The 23,460-nt window shown below is 38.6% G+C and overlaps 6 protein-coding genes across 6 annotated transcripts; 1 reads left to right on the top strand and 5 right to left on the bottom strand.

The window, feature by feature from the left end:
- Positions 1–41: 41 nt before the first annotated feature.
- On the bottom strand, positions 42–1,383 carry LOC114732006 (probable protein phosphatase 2C 38; the record flags this gene model as incomplete). Its single annotated transcript, XM_028919278.1, has 3 exons — positions 834–1,383; positions 374–741; positions 42–292 (listed from the first exon to the last, which is right to left on the bottom strand). Coding segments are annotated over exons 1-3 (914 nt in total), but the record flags the coding sequence as incomplete, so codon positions are not given.
- Positions 1,384–3,568: 2,185 nt separating this feature from the next.
- LOC114732002 (uncharacterized) lies at positions 3,569–5,330 on the bottom strand. The gene is made up of 5 exons (XM_028919274.1): positions 5,166–5,330; positions 4,931–5,054; positions 4,378–4,778; positions 4,209–4,271; positions 3,569–4,109 (listed from the first exon to the last, which is right to left on the bottom strand). Exons 1-5 carry the CDS (start codon positions 5,240–5,242, stop codon positions 3,872–3,874), a joined length of 903 nt encoding a protein of 300 aa, XP_028775107.1. The 5' UTR covers positions 5,243–5,330; the 3' UTR covers positions 3,569–3,871.
- A 4,913-nt stretch (positions 5,331–10,243) lies between these two features.
- On the bottom strand, positions 10,244–10,828 carry LOC114732005 (E3 ubiquitin-protein ligase SGR9, amyloplastic-like). Its single transcript, XM_028919277.1, has one exon. It carries the CDS (start codon positions 10,826–10,828, stop codon positions 10,244–10,246), a length of 585 nt encoding a protein of 194 aa, XP_028775110.1.
- A 3,152-nt stretch (positions 10,829–13,980) lies between these two features.
- Positions 13,981–16,542, bottom strand: LOC114731999 (uncharacterized). Its single transcript, XM_028919272.1, has 6 exons — positions 16,312–16,542; positions 15,721–15,856; positions 15,328–15,412; positions 15,175–15,222; positions 14,482–14,582; positions 13,981–14,397 (listed from the first exon to the last, which is right to left on the bottom strand). The coding sequence occupies exons 1-6, from the start codon at positions 16,481–16,483 to the stop codon at positions 14,259–14,261; spliced, it is 681 nt and encodes a 226-aa protein (XP_028775105.1). The 5' UTR covers positions 16,484–16,542; the 3' UTR covers positions 13,981–14,258.
- Positions 16,543–18,492: 1,950 nt separating this feature from the next.
- Positions 18,493–20,336, top strand: LOC114731997 (protein ALUMINUM SENSITIVE 3-like). The gene is given in 4 exon segments (XM_028919270.1): positions 18,493–18,714; positions 19,528–19,651; positions 19,654–19,772; positions 19,858–20,336. Coding segments are annotated over 4 exon segments (777 nt in total). The 3' UTR covers positions 20,170–20,336.
- A 521-nt stretch (positions 20,337–20,857) lies between these two features.
- LOC114732004 (probable pathogenesis-related protein CaO19.6200) lies at positions 20,858–21,727 on the bottom strand. The gene has a single exon (XM_028919276.1). The coding sequence runs from the start codon at positions 21,725–21,727 to the stop codon at positions 20,858–20,860; it is 870 nt and encodes a 289-aa protein (XP_028775109.1).
- Positions 21,728–23,460: the final 1,733 nt, after the last annotated feature.

Below are 23,460 nucleotides of genomic sequence, written 5' to 3'. Positions count from 1 at the left end.
AAACTCTGAAATAAACACACACATAAAAACATGACCAGTACATTTGGAAGCTTACATTACGTGGGTTATTATTGACCATGTTAACGGCTTCTTGGTTGCTAAGGTGCTCCCACAAACCGTCCGAAGCAAATATGAGAAAGTGATCGTCAGGATGGAGTTTCTGCGTTGCTATTGACGGCTCACAGCTGAGAATAGGCTTGAAGAAGGATTCCGCCAATCTAAACCTCAATGGCAGAGGCTCTCTGTTAAATTCTGCCTTTTTCAGATATGCATCACCTATGGATCTCGAAACCTGCAAAAACATAACTTGTATTTAAACATGGGATTTGAGCACTGTTTGTTCTGTGTTGTCGATATTGTTTTCTTGGCGTACCTGAATGAGGCCTTTGACGCGCCAAACTTGATGTTTCAGGACCACAATTTGTGAATCAAAGGGGTGCTTTGATCGAACTTCATCTCTTACTGTTTCTATGTTAACGTTGTGTTCTGCGGATAGTTGAATAGCTACTACTTCTTTCGTTGCCCTCTCCATTCTTCCCAGCACCGCTCGGGAGTCTCCAGAATTTGCTATATATATCATCCCATTACAGATTATCCCCACTAAGCAACACGTCCCTGTGGAAGCAATCTCTGGCTTGCTCATCCACTTTCTCTTCACCATAGACAGAAATCCTTCGTCTGTTGCTCGATACGCCTTCTTTATAACACTCTCTGCCATGCCTCCTTCTTCGCCTGCAAGTCCTGGATCAAACAGCAAAATTAGTGCTAATTAGAAATATTTTTTTTAAAAAAAAAACAACCAAATAGGTCTGATAATGAAGATGAGAGCATACTCTTGAGATTAGAGAAGAGATTGTCGGTGACGAACTGGGAGGCCTCGTAGCCACCATGACCGTCGTAGACACCTATGACGGTGCCTTGAGGACCCATATTATCATTATTGCAAGTGAAGGGTCCAGATTCGAGCTGACTTCGATCCTCCAATGAACTATTGGCCTGAACTACGGCCATTGAGAAATCCCCATACAGATGATTGCCTAAATCCTTGTGCCATAGCAATCCATCAACCTTCCCACTCCCTTCTCCATCTTCACCTTCCACAGATGGTTTCCAGCATGACTTGACCATTTCTTCAGGCAATTCGTCAATCTAAGAAAAATTTATCTGTTCTCTCCTTGGCATTTATCACCTACGGACACGACCTCAGATCATAAAGCTATATACCCATCAGAAAAGGAACAAATGGGTATGGACTGAAGTAACTGAGATTCACAAAGTTAGCATGTAAGTACAGAGAATATCGATATGGAGTGGTGATACTCTGTCGTGTGTGCCTTGAACCTGAGCTGAATGGGTTCAGTGGGTAAGAAGGTGTGGGGTATGTGGAGAACGGGCTAGCTGGAAGAGAAGACGAAGACTCAATATGGCAGAGATGGTCGAAGATCTAAGGGATGAAAGGGAGCAATGGGATAGGAGAAGTGTGTGGGGGTTCTTGGCAGATGATGTTCGTCTTCAGAGAAGTGTCAGAAAGAGAGATCCAAGAAGAGGAAATGGAGAGAGATTTGAAGTAGAGAGTCTGACATTGTTATTCTTGTCCATTTATTTGTCTCCCTTGTGAATGATTTCGATGCTCGTGTGGCCAAGTGGGTTTCTGCGAGTCTTCCATTCCCTTGGCTGAGACTTTCAGTTCCATCACCTTTTAAAGCTGTCATCCTTTGTTTTAGGGAACTCTTTTCTGGGTTTGCATCATATTTTTCTTGGTTTATCTTTCGTGATCATTCGTAACTTTTACTATTTTCACAGTTCGTGACAGGCACGTTTTCACGCCCTCTTATCGTCGCTACATATGCTATTCATCTTATAGCAATACAAGTTCTATTCAGATTTCTCCTCGTATCAGCTTTAATTATTGAGAAGAACTTCAATGTAGGCTTGATTCTTGTCGAAATAATAATAAATATATTTATGTAAATATCTACATTAAAGTATATTATAAAATTTCAATGTTACTGTGGCCGGCTTATTTTCCTTGTTATTTCACTTTCTTGATTCATAATCACCTAACTGTTTTGTGGAAACAAATGTAGGGGCCTGATAGATTTTAAAGTCAAAGCATTACTCACGTTTTTGTTTTTCACTTTTGCACCTTACAAAAATTAACAAGAATATGAAAACCCCTAAAATGAAACAAAGCAATAGCAAAGTAGTAGTAATTTAGAAACGCCATGGAAATCCCAACCCCTGTACGGTAATACTGTAGTTATATGAAAGAAGATGGATCTGGCAGGAACACGCAAAATGACTCACCAATCTGGCCATATTACTTAATTGTTTTGTTCGAAGCTTGAATTTGAAATTTTTTAAGGTTTGTTTAGGAGTTGGAATTGGGAGCTGCTATGTCGTGAATAGTTTTGTGCTGTGGCTGGTGTAATAAAGTGGAGCTTTCTGATGGCGAAGGGTCACGAGGGAGAGAAAAAAATTTGAGGCTGTGCAGACACAAAAACATGTGGTACACGTATCCACACACCTTCTTGGAACTTGCAATAATTCGTGAATTCTGTAATATTAAGACAGCAACATGGTTTTGTGATTCCTTTTCCAACGTTGCAAACTTGGTTTTCTCTCATTGATTTCTGAATTATGTTGCCGTTTTTCTAGCATTTGTTTAGGGAATTGTTTGGCTCTGTTGTCTTGCCATGAGGCGACCCTCCCATACAACTCCACCTCACTTAACACACACGTACTAAAATTGAACTACAATTCGATCAAGTTAAGGCGTTTTGTTGCAGATTCAGTTTCATCACCTTCTCTCTCCTCTTTTGACCATATATATATGAAATTGCATTCATAATAAATGGGCTGCATGTATAGTTGAATCAGAGATGACGCTTTCGGATACATAAAATAGAGTGGTTTAAGTGTTTAATAATAAACATATACTCCTGCTTGTGAGACTGGGAAGCTTTTGATCAATCATTTAAGAGTTGAAACCTGATTAGATACGATTTTATATTTTATATTAAACTGTTTTCCTAGCATTATCAGTCATTCAAAAATCAATACCAAATGTTGTAGTGTCTGTTGGTTCATGAAAGAATTCAAGTTTTTTTTTTCTTTTGGTGGGTGGGGGATAAGGCTTCACTGTTAGAGGGAGAACTATTATTGTGCGGGCCTGAAATGCGTAAAACGGAGAAGCTTCTTTCAAGTCTCAACTTGCCGAATGTAGACCAGAAAGATGGACTCTCTGATCTTTTACTTTCAACGATGAAAAAGAACAGGGCACACTCTTTTTGACTGCCAAAAGAAAAAAAATTAGCGGATAATTAGGGATGATTGTCCATTATCTTGACTTGTCAATAACGTTCATTCTTGCTCCTACATGTCTATCAATTATTCTGACTTCAAATTAGTAACATAGTTGTCCTTTGATAAGACACCCAGGTGATACTGATACAGCAGATAGATCAAGTCACAGATCAGGCCTGCCCTTGTGAGATAACAAGATCCAACCTAAACTCGCCATGAAACTCGAAAGAAAAAAAAATCATAATGGTTGCGAAAGTCACGAGAATCAAGGGACCTCATTCCACAACTCAGACCCTTTTACTGTCAACAGAATGATCGGAACCCCCCCCCCCCCTTAGCTCAAACCTCAGCCTGACAGCAAATCCCTACATCACATGACATGTGTGACAAGTGACACACCCAAAAGAAACTTTACCTTCCAGCTAAGGCCAGTCATCGTATCAACTTTACTCTTTCTTGCTCCAATTCCAGGGCTAACTAATCTCATTTTCCATCATACATCAACGTGACTAGAAAAATAAGCTCAGCATAATTACTATAATAATTAAGATATCAGTGTGATAACTTAGGTAGGGCCAACTTGAATCATGTGCCTTGTTCCCATTGAGCATAGTAGCTTTTCCCTCGCGTGCCTTAATGCATCTAGAGCTTCAACCACACTTTCATGAACTGGCTTTACTTTTCTTGCCTCTGTGTTTGTTATTGGAAAGTTCACTGGAACTAGTGCCAGAGAGTTGTCGATGAAATCTCTGTCATCATCCTCGTACTCGGTCACTGAGGATTTTGAGCTTAATCCTGACAGCCTGAAGCAAAATCCCAGTATCAAAATTTGAAACCTGGCTTCACAGACACAAACTGCTCAGAACAAGTAACTCTCTCCCCATGTATCAAATACAACACACCTGCATTCGTCGTTCTTCAAATCTTGAGAACTGGAATCTTTTGAAGATGATCTTGAGGTCGAACTTGAATACAGGACAGGGAAAAAGAATCAGCCAGCTTAAAGAATAGCAGTTAGGAGATAAGATTGTTTCAGTAAGTGCTATGACTCTACATGTTGAAATCGGATACCTGCTTTCATCATGCTTCAAATCCTGAGAAATTGAGTTCTTGGGGGAAGAACAATCTGAATTTGAATTACTAGTGGAGTTATCAGAACCCTGAGAGTCATCATAGCCATGTGTCATGGAGGCTGAGGGTTCTGAAACACTGTGCATTGCGTTCTCCAACCAATATGAGTCTGTTGTACGAGTCTTGGTTCCACTCGCCTCTGAGTCTCTAGAAGCAGAGCTACTTGCAGGCGATCTCCAACAAGAACTTTCAGATTTCTCCGGCGAAGATAATTGCACTGATTCTTCTGATATAGAGAATAACTTGAGGGACTGAAGCTTCTTTTTCAGCTTTTTGAGCCTTTTCTCCGCTTTCTCTCTTAATTCGATCTCATCTCTGAGTTTCTTTTCCAGCTCCACCAACTGTGCAGCACCCAAAAACCCCACCAAGAAATTTTCATTTTTTAAGGATATAGAAATAAAGACATGGAATAAAGTTTTGCCAGGCTAAAAGCTTCACAATGTGACTCATGAAACACAATCGATTAAAAATTTCACCGAAAGTGACAGAGCACCTTGTTGCCCATAGACTCTGCTTCCTCATTAGCAACTCTAGAGGCTTGCCTTTCAGCGAGCAATCTTCCTCTCAGGCACCGCACCACGGTGTTCAAACCCTCATCTCTCTCCATTTTCTTGCCCCTGAAATAACCCATGCAACAATGTGATTCCATCTTCATGGACAACCCATTTCAGATTTCACAATGCAGAACGAGAGAAGAAGAAACAAAATATATATTAAGAAAAAGCCACCTCGATTTTGGATCCTCCTTGTCGGCATTAGCTAGGGTGAGCTGATTCTCCGTGCTTCGGTCGCAGCAAGGGCTCATCTTTGGGCTTCGCACGCAAATGTTGTGAGTGGGTTCGCTCGGATCAATTCAGACTTCAGACCCAGAAATGTGAATTCTCGTTAGTCTAATTTGGAGAGCCCGCGTTCAAATTAAATGAAAGAAAGAAAAGACGCTATCTTTGGGAATTTGAAAACCGAAGGAGAACTTGGAATAATACTCACAGGAAAATAGCAGGTGATTTTGAAGTGTGTGAGCGTCAGAGCGAGGGTGAGAGTTATAAATATCCACATCCCGACAACTTCTACTAGAATCTGACGCAGCTTTTCTATTTGCACAGTAATAATCATCTCGAGTTCCCCCCCCCCCCTTATTGTGCATTATTTACTGAAGTTTGTGTGTTGAAACGAAGGCAGAGAAGTAAGACATGGTATTTTTAATAAGGTATACACTGAGCTCATAATAACTACGTTATGCAGAACACTTCTTGATTTGATAAGGTATTAATTATATTATTTAACATTATTTTTATTTAAAGTCATTAATTATTAGGCAGAATGGGAAAGCAAATTTTAAAAAATTTCATTTAAATATGGGTAAAAATCATAAATTTACGCTTAAAAATCTTTCCTTAATTCTGACTAGGTGGCTAGAATAAAAAATTTGTTTCACATGAGCCTTTATTTCTCAATTTGAATGCAAAATTTAATGTTATTTTTTCTGTTTTATCCTGGGAGTACAATAATGGTTTTTGGGTATTAATTAAACACTGTTCGAAATAAAATGAGAAGCAGGCTTCATAATAGTATATCATATTTTTATATATTTATTGCATTCCTCACTCTTTATAATTAACTTTCAAAGGACGAATACAATGAAACGGAGTGAATATTTATTTACAGCACGATTAGTAAGGACCTTTTTTTTTTTCGGGGGGGCCTCATATTTAAGAACATAAAAGTTTCTAACATCGATCATCAAAGATAGTCTGCATAATACTATCTCTGATGCTTAATATAATAAGTAGTTGATTAACTTGAGTAAATTAAAAAAATTTTGTTGAGTTAGTTATTTATAATAATAATAATAATTAAGTGTTGTCTTTTCTAAAATACCTTTACTAATCATATATTGGCTAAAAGTATATTAAACATTTAACATATACAACTATTATAAGGATTACTTTGAAAATAAATAAATAAATATGAGATATAAAGTAGATTGAGATCTTATATTTAGAATCAAATTAAACTTCTAATTAACTCTTATATTAAGAATTAGAAGTAACATATATATATTGGCCTAGTTTCTTACATTTTTCATATTTATCTAAATTTAAAAGAATATCTTTTGATTATTTTTAAAATAGAAACACAACACTAATTTTTATAGAAAATTTTATAATTATTTTATTTGCTCTTTTGCGCATCAAATCAAACCAATGATAACGTTTTGTACCCACCGAAGGCCGCATTGTTTGCATCTTAATTTGTTGGTCATGATTATTGTTACTTCTCTCTACAGATCTTTTGTTGAGTATAGTGTATTAATTTCCATTTTAAACATCCTTTCAACTCAATAAAGTTTGACGAAAACACAAAGCTTACAAAAGCCATACTCCCTTGAATGTTTTTTAAATAATTATATTAATTATAAATATAAATCCAAAAACCCAAGGGCCAAGAGTTTGCGTAAAGCAATTGTTGTTTCTTTAGAAGGCGTAAAGGCCAATAAATCCCAAGTTACCCAGGTGTCGTCTCATTCTTCGAACGTGTATGAGGATTGCTTAGGTATTAACAATGACATTGTCAAAATAATACTCTTTTGATCTTTAATATAAGACATATTTAACTAATTTGATTAGATTAAAGAAGCTAGGTAAATCAGTTAACTATAATACTCATCCGATCCTTAATATAAAACCCATTTAATTAATTTGATTAGACTAAGAAAGTTAGGTAAGTTAGTTAATTATAAGAAAAGTGACACATTTTTCTTAAAACACCGTAATCATCTTTCTTAATACCCCTCTCCCTCTTCTACTTGATTATGATTGAGGGAATATCCATGTAGGTAATTTAGAGAAAATTAATAAATATGAGAAATGGGTCTTATATTTAGGACCAAAATCAATTCAAGAATTGGGTCCTATATTAAGGACCGGAGGAGTAAATATAACATGTTTTTCCTAAAATACTTTAATCATTTTCATTATATCCTCCCTCCCTCCCATACTTGATTATTGTTGAGGAAGTATCAATATGGGTGATTTGGGAAAAATTGATAGATATAAGAATATGTCTTATATTTAGGACTAAAATTAATTTTATAATTAGGTTTTATATTAAGGACCAGAAGACTATATCTTTAAGGTTATGTTGTGAAAAGCAATTTTTTTAAAATTTTATTTGCCGATTTGTTATGTCTTCTAAGACTGTATTTTTGAATATATGGACAGATTGCTAGAGTACTTGTTTTCAACCCGTTAAGTTACCCATCACAGTGGAAAATTGGAAGGAACTTCATGTGGACTTTAATTAAAAAACTGCCATGTGAGAATTTTCAAAAACGAGAAAAATCCAATTCAAACGAGTTTTGAGTTTAATAATTTTAACTCTCTATCTCTATTCACATCCCATCCAGCAATTATTATTCAAAGAAGCATGCATACTGAATGCCTGTTTATTTCTTCGTTCATAACTGTCGATGGAAAGGATTTGGCTTTTATTTGCTAATCATTTAATCACCTCCCGTTTATTTCCGTTACTCATAAACAACCCATAAAACCCGACTCTCTACTCCTCTGGTCAATAATATGGTGCCTAATTAGAAAGCTGATATTGGTTTTATATGCAAAATTTATTTTCTATATTTATCAATTTTTTTTAAACTAACTCTATCGATAGTCTCTCAGCAATAATCATGTAAGAAATATAAAAGGGAAATTAAAAAAAATGATCATAATATTTTAGGGAAAAAAACATCACATTAGCTAATTTAACTGACATCATTAATTTACTTAAATTAGCTAATTAAGTCTTACATTAAGAATTAGAAGAGTGTATCATTATCAACTGCATAAAATAATAATCGATTAGATCAAGTATTTATTTTGCATACTCCTGTGATTTTATTCACAGGGCAATTCAACATGTTTCAACCAAAACATGGAATGATGGGTTAAACTGGGTTCATGTCCGGATAGTAGGAGGGAGAGGGAACAGGGATTGAAGTGCACTCAAAGCAAAAGGAGTGGTCACTGATTTAAGGGGGTGTTTGGATAGAAACCAAATCATGGTTTCAGAAGTGCTTTTACGGATTACGAAGTAAATATGTGGAGGAGTTTACCTCGTTTTGCAGAAAAGTGATTCTGAAACCTAGGTTTTGGTTTTGTCAAACACCCCCTTAGTAATAGCTGCTTATTCAGAAGCTTTAAGCATGGTCCCCGTTTTTATGATTTGTGATGTAATTAACGGCTTCAACGTCTAATTCATACACTCCATAATTACTTCAACAACAAGGCAATTATAAAATGCTGTAAATAGTTAGCCGCTCCCAGCTTTTGGAGCGCTCCACGCGTTGGCAAATACTCCCTCCGTTCCTTATTATAAGAGACGAATAACCGAATTACGTTGATCAAAAAAACAGTTAAAATTAGTTAAGAACAATCAATGTGTAAAAAGTATAATCTTTTTTCCAAAAATGCCCTCATTAATAAGGAGAGAGAGCATGAGAGAGAACAATTAAATTATTAAAGAAAGAGAAGTGGGAAGGAGAGAGTGTGTAAGTTGGAGACAATAAATATGGGTAAAATAGGAAATCAACACAAAAAAATAGAAACAACTTTTAAATGTCTCTTATATATAGAAACATGCCATAAGCATCAAATGTCTCTTATAATAAGGAACGGAGGGAGTATTACTTTTAATTTTAATTATAAAATTTTATTTATAGTCTACAAATAAAGTATTATAATCAGAACTAGAGGCACTAGATAGCGGCCCTTTAATTGGCACGTCAGTTGATGGCGTTTTGACACGTGTCATCCTCTTCTCACGACGCAAACGGAATCATTAGATGCCCACCTTCTCATGCGCCCTTCATTTCATCCTCTTCTTCTTGGCACCCACGACCCGGTGATGGTCCTACTACTATATCTTTGAAATTTCATTGTGGACCTCTGTCTTTAGGGAGGGTCCAAATTATTCCTATTTTATATCATTCTCTACTCACAGATAATTTTTTTCCCCCCATAAATGTTGGATTTAAATTATGTCACTGATACTTGATAGATACATGGACGAGGGATAGAATATGTTTCATGAAATTATGGGCCCAAAGACTGCTAGATCCGTAGATAATTATTAAGTGAGGGCTTAAATATTGTTAGACCTACTTAGACACAGATCCACATTAAACCTGGGCCTGGACCTAGCCTACTCATCAACCTAAGTTGGACGCCTCTTGCCAATACTCGTGATAAATATAACGAATTTATGAAAAAGGAGGGGGAAAAAATAAGTATTAGTCCAAATAAAAAGGATTTAAGCATTTTAAATATCATATTCTGAGTTTGATTTTTGGGATGGTGTGTATGAAAAAAAAAAAATTGTTAGGAGGAGTTGTCATCACGGTGCCTGACAGTACTCCGAGAGATTAGTTTCTTACCGTTTAAGTAGAAGGATACTCTGGCTAACAACAAAATAGGGGAAAAAAAGCTTTTCACTTTGACCGTGTCCACATCATTCAGTCTTCCTCGTATGGACTTGTGCACGTATGGTGTGAAGGTTGGACGCACTCATGACTAAACCAGGCTTTGCCGCCCGCTCAATTTAATCAACATATCCATTAACCGTTGGATCTCGCCGAAGACATCATCGGACGGCAATCGGTAGCGACAGCAAGGACACGTGTCGTTGTTCTTCAGCCACGGCAATATACACATCCAATGAAACCAATGCTCGCATGGTAATTCGCACGCGTGCTTCCCCACCTTCATCTCCTCTTTACATATTACACACTCCCTTCCGCCTTCCTTCACTTCTACGCCCGGAAGTCCCGCCATCGTCTCCGGCGACGCCCCCTTCTTCCCCCGCCGCAACTTATCTTCACAAGTCTCCAGCTCCGACTCACCATATCAACGTAAGGAGCCAGAGCCGTCCAAGTACTCGCCCCAACGGGAGAATAAGCAGCTGTCAGCAACTGATCAGAGAAAATATTACATAAGCTGAGCCTCCAATCCGAATAATTCTCCTCCAGGACTGTGGGGTTGTGTTGGTGGGTCTCGCAGAAAAAGAGGAGGAGGAGGACGGCGTTCAGGTCTCTCTGTCGAATGGCGGTGGACATAGGCGGCGAAGGCGGAGATGGGATGGTGAGGTCGGAGAGGAAGCGGGTGGTGATCCGGTGGAGAGAGAAGAGGAGGTGGCGAGCGATGAGGAGGTACTTTTCGGGGAGGGAGATAGAGTGTAGGTGGCGGAGGGTGGCGGAGAAGAGAGAAGGGGAGGCGAGGACGGAGGAGAGGCGAAGGCGGTGGAGGTGAGTGGCTGAGAGGAGGGAGAGGGAGAGGTGGGAGAGTTGGGAAGGAGGGAGAGTGGAGATTGCTGCTAAGATGGTTGCTCTTTCTTCCATTATGGGATCATGTGCTTCTCTTTCGATGCAGTTGAGTCTTTGAGGACCGATCTGTGCCTTTTTATGGACTTGGATCCAACATGGAACTTTGCAACTGTGCTGTACACTGATTTTTCTTCTCTGTCTTTTTTTTATAAAATAATTGTTTCTTTGTTCTTTAGTTTTTTTTTTATAGTGAGAAAAGATATAAGACTTATTTGAAATAGTATACAAGTAGTTTTTTAATTATGATTTATAGATTACAAAAAAAATATGTAAAAAAAAATTATCTTGAATTACGTAAAATGTATTAATAAATACTTATAATCTCCAATCCAAATGAGCCCATAGGATGACTGTTTAATCTTTTTTGCTCTAACTATTTCCTGTTTAATTAGAAATTAAAAGTGCAGAATAATTGTTCATCTCATTTTATATTATGAGATTATGAGTTATAAGTCGACTCCTTATTAATTAAACTAACCTTTATCGGCACACAAATTGCACTCTATATAAAATATAAGATTTATAGAAAACCGTACCATTTTCGATAACCTAGATATAATATGAGATGTCAAGATATATGTCAGACTCTTGTTGATGATAGCAAAATCCTCTTGTTAGATCAGAATAAATTACTCCTCGAGTCCTAAATGTAAAACCTTTATACTAGTGTGTATAAGGGTTTTACATTTTAGGATCAGATGATTAAATTACATACTAAAGTTACTATTTTTTTAATTGGAGTTTCAGTTTCAGATTCCTTTTGAGATCATTTTAATTGACTCATTTTCTCAGAAGTTTAGCGAAGAAAAAAAATCAGTGGTCATGATTGGAAAGAGACACATGTATCTAGCATTCTTTTTAATTTGCTTTTTATAAGCTGTGCTATTATCGGAAGATAGTCAATGATCAAGACTAATAACCAGTCATTTCTGTCCACTAGCTGCTTAATCATTATATAGAAGCGATTATGATGACAATCGAAAGAGGAATTTATATTTACTACGGTCTCCATCCATCGTGATATACTCATCATATTTCCTAGCTACCAGAGTACCATATTTTAAATCATTAACATGCTTAACTACTACATATAATTCTATATTTACGTTGGAAGATAATCAACCCAATCACCATGCATATCAGGTCGATGCATGGACATGGCGAGCATTCTGTAATAAGTAAGCAAAACATTCCAGCTGATGACACCGAGAAAAAGATGGAGAAATTTTGTCGACAGGTAAAATGTCCAGTTCAAGCACATATCCCCCCGAACTAATTTGCTTTTGGCTGTGTTCATCAATGAAAACGACATGGCTCCACCAATATGGCTTCTTCCTCTTGTCGCCGACAATATAAATGAAAACGATAATGTAATTAACGCGTCTGACAAAATAAAAGTGTGTGTGTGTGTACACATATATTGGCCTTCTCATCTACAATCTCGCAGCCTTATTCTCAATGTACTGTGATTATACCAGCATGGTCAATGACTATAAAATAAGGCCTCGTGGGCATTCATTCCCCTATAATGGAGATTTACGGCATTGCGGGCGCAAAGCGAGCTCTGATCATGGGCTCATACTGAAAAGTACAAAAGCAACGATATTTTGAGTGATATTGTATGCTTTAGCAGCAGGTAAACTCTCCAATTTCGAGATGTGAAAAGGCAAGGCAGGCAAATGTACGTAGTACAAAGAAAACAGAGTCCCGATTATAATTACTGGTCCAAGTTGATACTATTATATTACAACCTCCGGTCGTTTGTAGAAATAACTAATTTAAATAGATTAAAAATTTTAAATTAATTATTTATAATAAATATATGTTATTTTTTTAAGAATATCTTTACTAATCATATATATTAGCTAAAACTATTATTTGATAAAATCTTTAACATACGCAACTATTATAAAGACTATTTTGAAAAAAAAAATGTGAAAAACAAAATGAATTAGGAACTTATATTTAAAACCAAATTGAATGTCAAACTAACTTTTATACGAAGTACATTACAACTGGCTCTAACAAAGGAAACTCCAGAACATTCCTAATGGTTCATCCTCAGCAGATTGCAAAAATAAAATGATGTCCAGGATTGGATCTTATACGCGCACTCAGGTCTTGCTGTTAACACAGGATCAAGCTTGAACTTCGTCAAGCACGTTGCCAGAGTTGGCGCAACTTGACATACCAGATTTTGACTTCGCTGCCTCGGTCTATTGGCCTATGTAACATTCTAAACTTGTTTTGAGGAGGAAGTTGCGGAGTGTCTTGAAATGGACGAACACGATTATGCTACGATAGATTTGCATCTCTCTTCCTGTTTCGTGTAGAGGATACTCTCGTTGCACGCACACTTGATATAGTTTAGTACTACCTTTGGTCTAAATATATTGATATAATCTACATTACAAATTAGTTTTTATATTTAGAACCGAGATGATATTTTGTAAGGATAACAATACTGATAATACACCTCTGTTTGATGTTGCAAACCTTTTAAGCACTGAGTCCAGGCTTAATTGTGGGACAAGTTTACCCTCTAACGCCTCAGACAGAAAATCGTACAAAAAGCAAATAGAAAATTGAACTGTAGGCGGGCACTTGATCTGCTTTAGGAGAGTAGGAGACTATTGTTACCATGATTCAATGTTTAAACATGTCGCGCAGGCAGAATTAGAAGATTATCCGAGCAACGTTGACAACCCTGCTCGAGCTAGTATGCTTCTGCAAGTTCCAAGATTTCTTGCAACAGATGCCTTGATCTGCTAATGCTTTAACGGATTACATTTTTCCTTTGGGATCCATGGAAGTTGAGAAACGATGTGCATACAAAGTGGAGCGAATTTTTGCTTTTCATCCTAGTTGCAGGACCTAGTGTATACTATAGAATCATGTTTGTTATTTTATTCCCCCGAGCTCCTCATTAAGATATCTTGGAAGTAATCAGAGAAGAGAGCCTATTTCAATGCACCAGTACAGTCATCTCGGAGGAAAATCACCAATGGAGAGTCCTACCAGAGTTATATCACATATTTATCATCTTACCACATTTTCACGGGCAGCTGGAGAGTTACGAAGGAGAATTGCCAGAAGAAGATCCTCCCACACATATCCAACGAATTCACCAGTTGTCGATATGTCACTACGATGAGACAGAATTGTAGAGATATAATAATCATATTAATTATATAGATAAAGGGGGGAAATGGAATAAACTTCGTCCTTGGGGGGAGAAAAGAACAGAGAAGCAATGCAGCCAAAATAAACATGAGAATTTAGGATGGCCAGGCCAAATTGCTGAGGTCACCCCCTATTTCTGACACAAAAACTAAGACCACAAAAAGCAATACAAATAAAACTAGGCTGTGAGATTAGTCGTCTTCTCTGTCTGAAAGCAAACGCTCCAGCTGTGACAGTAACGCGAGGGAGTGGCATAGACTCGCTACTGGAGAACCATAATCGAAATTGGGCTGTTAAGGCAAAACGTCTTATTCTTTGTGATAAACGCACTCATTGCTTCAGTCCTTGAACGGAAACGTACTGTAGCCATTTTAACGGGATTTCCAAAAGTTTCTCCCTGTCTGTGAGCACACGAAACTCATCATCTGGATAAAATCTTAAATATTGAACATCACTTATAATTCAGAACATAGTTTGACATTAACCTTAGAAAAATATTGATGGAGGTCTGATCATATTCATAACCATGCAGAAAACGTTCTATTTCATCTATTAGTGCATTTCGAGGAAATCCTCGCATCAAAATCTGGCAAAAACAGGCAGCTGTTAGATAATTGTCATGCTTTGGAGTCAACAAATCACAGCCTTTCAACAACCAAATTTCAAGGCGAAAAACTGGCTAGTCATTTGCATATATGACAGTTATAGGCGAAATTCCATATTCAAAACTTTGCAACCCTTTCAAATAGATACTCCATCGACACCCAAAATCAAGACAACTAGCTGATTGCATGCATAAATGCTTACATATTATCCCCCCCCCCCCCCCAAAAAAAAAAAAAGAAAAAAGAAAAACAAGCATCAGATAAAAAAAACTTTGAAAATGCAACTTCTATGTTATTTTTATACGAGAGAAAGCATACATTGTTCTGCAACTGAAAAGGTACCATGACATTCTTCATAATTTGTAACAGATAGTTATGTTTTAAATGTATCATTTGTCAATCAAGATGTTATTTTGTATGCATGCATGCAAAGACCTAAATTCTTTCACTTAAAACGGGTAAAAACTAAAAAGCTATCTATCTTCATTGAGTGTCGACATTTGATAATGAAAGAATAACCAGCACTTCAAACTCCTAAAAACAATAAGGAAAACATAATTAATTTATACTTACAGTTTTTCCATCATAAGGAGTAACAACATCCCATTGGGCACGATCAGTCTAACAACCAAGAAAAAACAATTATATATATCATCAAGCACTAGTCAAGTATACACATAAGAAGATTGATCAATCTTTTGCGATAGACAAATGTAAGCAGCATACTCTATCCAATCTGTACAAGCGACCATTCCTTGCAATATGTCTTACAGCCCGATCATAGTCATTGTAAGAATGGAATTGCAACATCCTGATGATAGCCAAAATCTTTTCTTCAACCAGTAATTTTTGACCATAGAATGTATCAAGAGATTTCAGTTAAATATGAACAATAACATGCTCACGAGACGAACTAGGAAAATAATCAGCTCATGCCTTTATGATGCATGGTATGAAAGTGAATCTTTTGAATTCTTTTAAAAAAAAAAAATAGCAAAACAGACAAATGATGCTATTGACACTCGTCAGCGAGAAATGCAGTCAATCACGATGTTAGTGCCGAAAATGTTAAAACTTTCGCAGTTCCCTTCAAGGAAAATGAGAGACTGAAGGCATTACATTGCAAGGGGCGTAAAGTAACGGCCGTAGTCCACTTTGACATCCTCCGTGGTCAAATTACAACCTTTAAGAAAGTGGATTATATCTGTTTTCAGCGTGTAATTACGAACGCCCAACAGCCTACCATATGCCAAACCTAAGAAGAGAAACAGAAAGGAGCGAGTTGTTACTTTGGCTAAAAGAGCGGATGGAACAACTGATTAATCAAAGGCCAAAGCGATAGTGAAGCCAGCAGTAGTAAAGAGTGGGCTAAATGCATCTAGCATATACTTTGTTTCTAAATGACACATGTATCCCCGTTAATCAAATATATTCAAAAGAATGCATGGTTTACCAACATATTCATTGTCAGTGAAAAAAAATCATGGCCGTGGATGGAATAAATGATTAAGATTAGAAACTAGAAATGTAAAAAAATATCGTGACAGCATAATTAGCGATATGTTAACAAAATTCCTTGCTTAGGTTCCTGTGCAATTGTCAATACTGAAAAGTCGATAGCGAATTACTCTTATCTGTTGCCGTATTGAATACCCAATAAAGGATAATTTTTTGCATTATTAGGCTTCGGAAACGGATCAAACGGCGTACCTTCGCGAGGAGTTCGCAGAAACGATTCGGCTTGTGGATCCTGAGGCGGCTGTTCTGCTTCGGATGAAAAGAAAATCCTGGACGTGGCTCGAAGGAGAGGTGGGAAGCCATGGCATTCTCGGAGAGTGGGAAAAGTAGAGTTCGACCTCAGTGCGGCTCTCAGAAGACTCATCTTCGATCCGAGCGGGAAGAAGCTCGGAGCTTACAAGGTGAACTGGCCGCTGGTCAGTTGAGGGCAAGAGGAGACTGCCGCACCAGCGAGTTTGAAGCATCTGAGCCTGCCAGGGCTTCGGCCCAATTAGCCCAATCAAACCGTCCATCGTGGCTCACAGATTCTTCAGGCCTTAAGGCCTGGGGATTTTAAGGATAAAAACAATAGCCGAGTCACTTCTAAAAGCATAGATCCATGGGCCACGCAAATGTAGGTTTCAGAATTTGGATTCGATGGAAAATACCCAAAACTGGTCCCAGGAGATCTTTAAATATCGTCGAGGTAAAACAGTTCATCATCTTAGAGAACATTATGAATTATGAATACTTAGCAAAACAAAGGGACAGATGGCCAGAGATTAACTCTGACTTTACAAATGAATGGCTGCGATGGGTTCTTACTGCCTCCCTAAAATCATCCTTTTTTTGTCTTTACAAAATTCAAATCACAATCCCTAAATCTTAGTGGATGCCCATCAATGCCCACAACGGTAGATTCTTTGAAGATATGGTTTGTGTGGCATGAATTCTCTTCTGAAGCAATGGCCTACCTGCGGCCAAATTAAGGTAGTTCGCCGGCGTTGTAGAGTGAAATAAAGAAGGCCGTGAAACAAACAAGAACGGCTGGTCAAAAAAAAAAAAAAAAACAAGACGCCATGCTGTTTTCAAATACTTCTCTTATCCTTAATATAAAACCCATTTAATTAATTTGATTAGATTAAGAAAGTTAGATAAAGTTAGTTAATTATAAAAAATGTGATATGTTTTTCTAAAGTATCATAATCATTTTTCTTAATACGTCTTCTACTTGATTATGGTTCGAGAGAGTATTTATAGGATAATTTAAAAAAAATTAATAAATATAAAAAATGAGTCTTATATTTAAAACTAAAACCAATTTAATAATTAGGTGTTTTGACCAGCGGAGTAATTGCAAGTTATCCCGGCGCATACCCTTATCTACATGTGCACTAATACTATAATAATAATGCATATAAAACAAAAATCCTCTTGTTCATAAACGGTCCACGGGTAACGTGCGACAAGACGCGTGCCCGTACAGTGCTATTGACCAAAACCATGAACATCACATGACAGCAAGACAGAAGACGGAAAGGTTAAATTAATTGGAGATGTCGTATTTATGATCCCACATCAACCTTAAATCATGAACAACAATCCGCTCTCATTTATGCTGTTCTCTCACACCTTGCAACTTGCCACTGATCAAACGGTCATCCACCAGCGGCGCTGTTGAAGGATGCCCTCCCGGCAAATCGTTCGCACCCCTTGGGATGAGCATCTTCCATGACCGTTTATCTAGAAGTCCTTGTAAAATCAAAATAAACGGAGTAAAATACATCGGGTTCGCCTGTCACGCTCAAGCAACACAGTTGACAATTAAGAGAGGGTTCCCTCACTGCCACCTCACCGTTAAAGTGGGGTGGATCGGGGCCCAGTAACCCGTCGCCGACTTTTTCCGTGTTCGAACGTACGTCCTATTTTTTTCGGCTAATGACCGTTTAAAAAAACTTCCCATCGGTATTTCATCAATAAACTGGGTTCAGTAAAAAAAAAGTTAATTTTTTATAATATAATAAATTAAAGTTTGAATTTTTACTGAGAAGGGTGGCCATATTTAGTACACAATAATGTTTCAAATAAGATTGTATTTAATAAAAAGATTGTCGTGTTTAACAAAAATTCCAATTTTCCCTCGGAGTTTTTTGAGCAAAAACGTTAATAGGTAAGCTTTGTTGTGGTATGAAAAACGAATAAATAAATATCAGGGCTTGGCCTCAGTGGGGCACCTGGTTGAGACTGCACGAGATGATACAGAGCCAGGGGAGGGTGGTTTCTGAGATATACGGCTTTATATATATATATTGGCTAGAACTCAGCAGTACGGTATGATGAGGATGATGATACCTGCAAACCACACGATTCATGGTGGGGGCGAAGGGGATTAGCATGGTTGATTGGGTTTTGAAAGGTATGGGGAAGCCGGCGGCCGCTGCTGCGGTGGTGCTTTTGGCCGTCATTTTGTCCTTCTTGCAGAAACTGGGTTTGGAGGGAGAGATGCTTTATGCTATGTTCAGGGCCTTCCTTCAGCTCTCTGTTATTGGCTTTGTCTTGCAGTTCATCTTCAGTCATCACAACGTCGGATGGATCCTTCTCGCTTACCTTTTTATGGTATGTCTCTAATCCCTCTTATCCAAGTATGGCCTTGTTTTACACTCTCTCTGCCCCCGGCGCCAACAAGAAGGTGCTTCTTTTATCAATGAAACGCCTCTTTTTTTTTTTTTTTTTTAATCTCTAGTTTTCTGGATTAAAACATTCAAGGCAAACTTCTATGCCGTCTTTGAGGAACTCAATCTCTTTCTGGGTCGAAGATTCATCCTGTTCTGTTCTTTTACCCCCCCCCCATCTTTCTTACCGACGAAATGAGGGTAAATTCCAGAGTCTTCTTTTTCATTTTGAAATGCTCGTTCGTGTATTCCTTTGTTATTTTTTGTCCCCACCAATGATTCGACCTCAAAATATCACTTCCCTTACCATTCAAAAATAAGTATTTCAATTCAGCTTTTAAAATTATGTCTTTTGCTTTGATTTTTGATAACCGCATGCACATTTCAAAATTAAATCTCTGCCGATGTTCAATCAGAATTCAGTGTTCACATTGACCCCGTGAACTTAAAAAATGATTGTCTGATATTTAGAAAAGACAGACTTTGAGATCTCAACAGCATTTTAAAAAAAAAAAAAATTCTTGGATCATTTCAGAACTAGCTCAGATTCTCTATCGGGTCGCTCGCTCAGGAAAAATTAAATCCATTCTTCTGCTCCCAAAATATTCCATGGAAGATGACTTATAATTCATGGACACCGAGTCAACTCAGTAGCACTTAATATTCTTCATCTGTGAGAGTGATGAGAAGAAAAGGGGGAAAAAAATGAATACCGCCCGTTATTGACCGTAAAATTATGGATCAATTTGTGATGAAGGTGATAGTTGCTGGTTACACGGCGGGTCAACGAGCCAAACAAATCCCTCGTGGTAAATATGTGGCCGGTGCTTCCATTCTCACAGGAACGTCAATCACTATGCTGCTGCTAGTGTTGCTGAGCGTGTTCCCTTCACTCCCAGATACATCATCCCCGTCGCCGGCATGATGGTCGGAAATTCAATGACTGTCACCGGAGTTACCATGAAAAGACTCCGAGACGACGTCCAGGGGCAGATGAACTTGGTCAGTAAGCCTTTTACTCTTTATGAAGATTCGGTTTCAAAGTCTGAATGAAACGAGTTTTTTTTCCCCTCCCTTTCTTGTTCAGGTTGAGACGGCTTTGGCTCTTGGTGCGACCCCACGACAAGCTACGCATCAGCAGGTGAAAAGGTCTCTGGTAATTGCACTTTCGCCTGTAGTGGACAACGCCAAAACTGTAGGTCTAATATCGCTTCCTGGGGCAATGACTGGTATGATTATGGGAGGGGCATCACCATTAGAGGCCATTCAACTTCAGATTGTGGTCATGAATATGCTGATAGGTGCATCGACTATTAGCAGTATAATGTCTACCTACCTCTGTTGGCCTGCATTCTTCACCAAGGCGTACCAGTTAGACACCAAGGTCTTCTCACAGTGACTCCACCTAAACTCACTTGAAAATTGAACCATGCGTGTTGCTGCATCCCTCATCCCCGTAAAAAACAAAGGTCAAGAATTAGCGATGAGGAGGATTCATTAGAACCCTGTTTGTAGATGAATGAGAATTCTGATTTTGATTATTTTGTTGCTCTGCTTTTGCCCTGCTATATCCCTCTCCCTCTCGCGATGAAAATCTGACACGAGAACGTTATCGCAGTTTCTTTTCCATTTTTCAAATCGATATTGTTACGTTTGAATGAAGTAAGTAATAAGGCAGGGAGAAAAAGAGCGCGGGGTAGTTGTTACGGTACATGCAGTGTCCTGCTCTGTTCAGTTGAGGCGTAACCATCAAGCATAATATCTCGGTGGCATGGCAGGGGAATCACAATCGATTTATTGTATGTTCATTCCATTTTAATCTTCATTCACCTTTCATTATCACCAATTGAAAAACATGGAAGGCGAATCTTGTTCTGTTAAGGCTCCAATTCCAAACCAAGAAAGAATCTGATTCTGTTCATGTTTCTGTAAATTATGCCACCAACCCTCGGATAAAAAGAGATACAAAAAAGCATGCGTGGGGGATGAAGTAGCAATGCAGTACAACCACATATATATCCGCACTCATATATATATATAGATATGTGTGTGTGTGTGTGTGGGTTATGGAAGGAAGCTAAAATGAATTAGGAGTGGTGTTTGGCATTGTTATCGTCCAAAGGGTTCTCGTTGTCGTAGTTGCCGGGAGGGTCGTACTCGCAGACGATCAACATACCCTTAGTGGGATCTTGGCAATGCTGGAGGGCACAACCCAAACGCGCAGAGTCCTTCCACACAATCTGCGTAAAATGCCCACAATCCTCGCCGGGCGGCGCCGTGCACTGAAGGTTCTTGAAATCGTACCATTTGCTCTCATTGAACCAAGAATACACCGCGTCCGACGGCGTCCAATGCAGCTTTAGGCCCCAGAAAATGTTCTCTCCGTAAGGAAGGTTCGAGTGAACATCCATGCAATCCTTGTAGCGCTGCATCACGTATTGTTTTGCGGCACTCTCGAGCTTCTCGTCCCACGTGAAAGATGGCAGTTTGAATAAAAGCCTGACCCAATTGTGGGCTATTAGGAATTCTTGCTTGTGAAGATATTTGAGCAAGTCGCAGCTAGGACCGCATCCTTTGATCACCTTCATTGGGTCCCATCCGAACATTTTTGCGTGCTCCGAGATTTCACCTATTATTCCGAGTGGCAGCGACGTTGGTGGTGGTGGTTTGGCAGGCATTGTGACGGGGGTTTTTGGTGTGGCTGGAAGAGAAGGCGTGACAGGGGTAAATGGTAATGCCGGAATAGGAACTGCGACGGGTTTTTTCGGCGCTGCTGGTGTTGCCGGTGTTCCTTGGTGGGCGCCTGGCCTGGGCAGCATAGGACGTCGATAATGGTATCGGTGATGGCCGCCATGGCGGTGACCACCGTGACGGTTACGTATGTGGAAGGGCTGACCGGAGACGTCGTGGGCGAGGAAGAGGATAAATATGGCGGCGATGAGCTGATTTGGATACATTGTGTTATTCTGAACTGGACGCCCAGGGTCCGGCTAGGTAGAAAGAGATAGGGTGGCTTGTGAGAAATATTCTAAGGATTAGCCATTCTCTTCCTTAGCTAAACTCACCATGTCGTTCTTCAACGCCAATTTTTATTTAACTCCATGTTTTTGGATTATATATTTGAGACTGCATGTGGTTAAGCAAAACAGAGCATTGTGCTTCATGAATGCAATGTAGAAAATATAGCGGCGCGGTTTATGGGGGTTCAATGGTCCATCTATAGTCAAAATCCGACAGGACACTCGTGATTCCTCAACCAACATTGCAAATAAAGCATTAGTTTCCCAAGTATATGATATTTTGAGACACAATTTAATTAGATGATTAACCAATACCGTCGTTTCCCATTACAAGACGCCTATATGCGATATGCCCATCAATAGGTTGTTGCGCGCCTAATTCTCCGTCAAATCCAGTGAGCTTCAAACATGTGTAAAAGGTCGGAAGCAAAACTTTTAACCCGTTGCTTATTGGTCTTGTCTTTGAGATGCTACTTCTCACTGATGTCTGATCCTGGCAAGTTATCGTAAAGCTGCTCTTTTTTTTAACAATAAACAGGACTGACTAAATTCGACGCATCCGGGTTTGCTGCAGAAGGGCGGATTAAAGTAAACGACAGGGAACTGGCTTGGAATATTTGAAAACACCTAAAAGTATTTTTTAATTTTTTATAAAATAAAATAAATTTTTTTCACGTATTTATTTTATATACTGTACAAATATTTTTAAAACTGTAATTTTGATTCTATCTAGACATCCTCTTAGGAGGTGTTTGGCTCTTCCTCAAACCATGGTTTGGAAAAAATTTGCCAAACACTCCTCAAAAACTGAAACCATGGTTTTGGGAGAAACCATGGTTTTGTCCCACAAAACTTTGGTTTCGGATAATGGGACGGAGGGCTGCTTCTGCTTGCTTCAAATAATTGATTGTTGGTGGGCCCAGGAATATTACACAGAAGAAGCTTCAGTTATTTCCTTCCTCCTTCACTCGACCGAGCTCCATCCTACGCCTTCACTCTTGGTGCTTCGCTCAGAAGGAGGCACAAGCTCTTCGGTCCTTCACTGTCCATGCTTCGTTCTGAAGAAAACAGAGCTCTTCGGTCCTTCACTCTCCAGCCTCCTGTCTTCGCTTCAACGAGACGAGACTAACGGAGGCAACGCCGACGAGGGAGGAGAGAGCCAGCCTCCTGGCTTCGCTTCAACCAGACGAGACGCCAAGACGGGACTGACGGAGGCAACGCCGATGAGAGAGGAGAGAGCACAGGCGTCGAGAGAGGTGGGGGCTTTGGGGAAATGAGCGTCGAGCGTTGAGTACTCGACTGACGGAGACGGACTGAGGCAAAGGTTTGTGGTTTTTGTGTGCTTGGGGAGGGGGACACGGTGAATCGCCAATCGAGGGAGGGGAGTGACCAAGAGGCAACGCGTGAATACCAACTCGAGTCTGTGAGGCAGTGAGGGTGAGCCTTGAGGTTAAATAATATATTTTACAAAAAACATATTTACTTATTTTATTAATATATATACGTTTTAATTTTAATTATTTTATTAACATATATTATTTATTAATATATATACATATTTAATTATTTTATTAAATCATTTTGCAAAAAAACATATTTATTTATTTTATTAATATATATACGTATTAATTTTTGTATTAATATTATTTATTTACTTCAAATAAACATAT

This window comes from Neltuma alba, unplaced genomic scaffold (genome assembly GCF_004799145.2).
Source record: "Neltuma alba isolate B1F8T4 unplaced genomic scaffold, ASM479914v2 tig00012868_pilon, whole genome shotgun sequence".
NCBI lineage: Eukaryota > Viridiplantae > Streptophyta > Magnoliopsida > Fabales > Fabaceae > Neltuma > Neltuma alba.
This window is presented reverse-complemented; position numbering and strand designations above follow the sequence as displayed.

Coding starts and splice junctions, on each gene's coding strand:
- LOC114732002 (XM_028919274.1), bottom strand. CDS start 5,242: ATGAGCCCTTGCTGCGACCGAAGCACGGAGAATCAGCTCACCCTAGCT. Junction 4,272..4,377: donor TTGAAGCATGATGAAAGCAG/GTATCCGATTTC, acceptor CCTGTATTCAAG/TTCGACCTCAAGATCATCTT. Junction 4,110..4,208: donor TTGAAGAACGACGAATGCAG/GTGTGTTGTATT, acceptor ATTTTGCTTCAG/GCTGTCAGGATTAAGCTCAA.
- LOC114732005 (XM_028919277.1), bottom strand. CDS start 10,828: ATGGAAGAAAGAGCAACCATCTTAGCAGCAATCTCCACTCTCCCTCCT.
- LOC114731999 (XM_028919272.1), bottom strand. CDS start 16,483: ATGAGTCTTCTGAGAGCCGCACTGAGGTCGAACTCTACTTTTCCCACT. Junction 15,857..16,311: donor TCTGCGAACTCCTCGCGAAG/GTACGCCGTTTG, acceptor TTCTCTTCTTAG/GTTTGGCATATGGTAGGCTG. Junction 15,223..15,327: donor GCTTGTACAGATTGGATAGA/GTATGCTGCTTA, acceptor CTTGGTTGTTAG/ACTGATCGTGCCCAATGGGA.
- LOC114732004 (XM_028919276.1), bottom strand. CDS start 21,727: ATGTATCCAAATCAGCTCATCGCCGCCATATTTATCCTCTTCCTCGCC.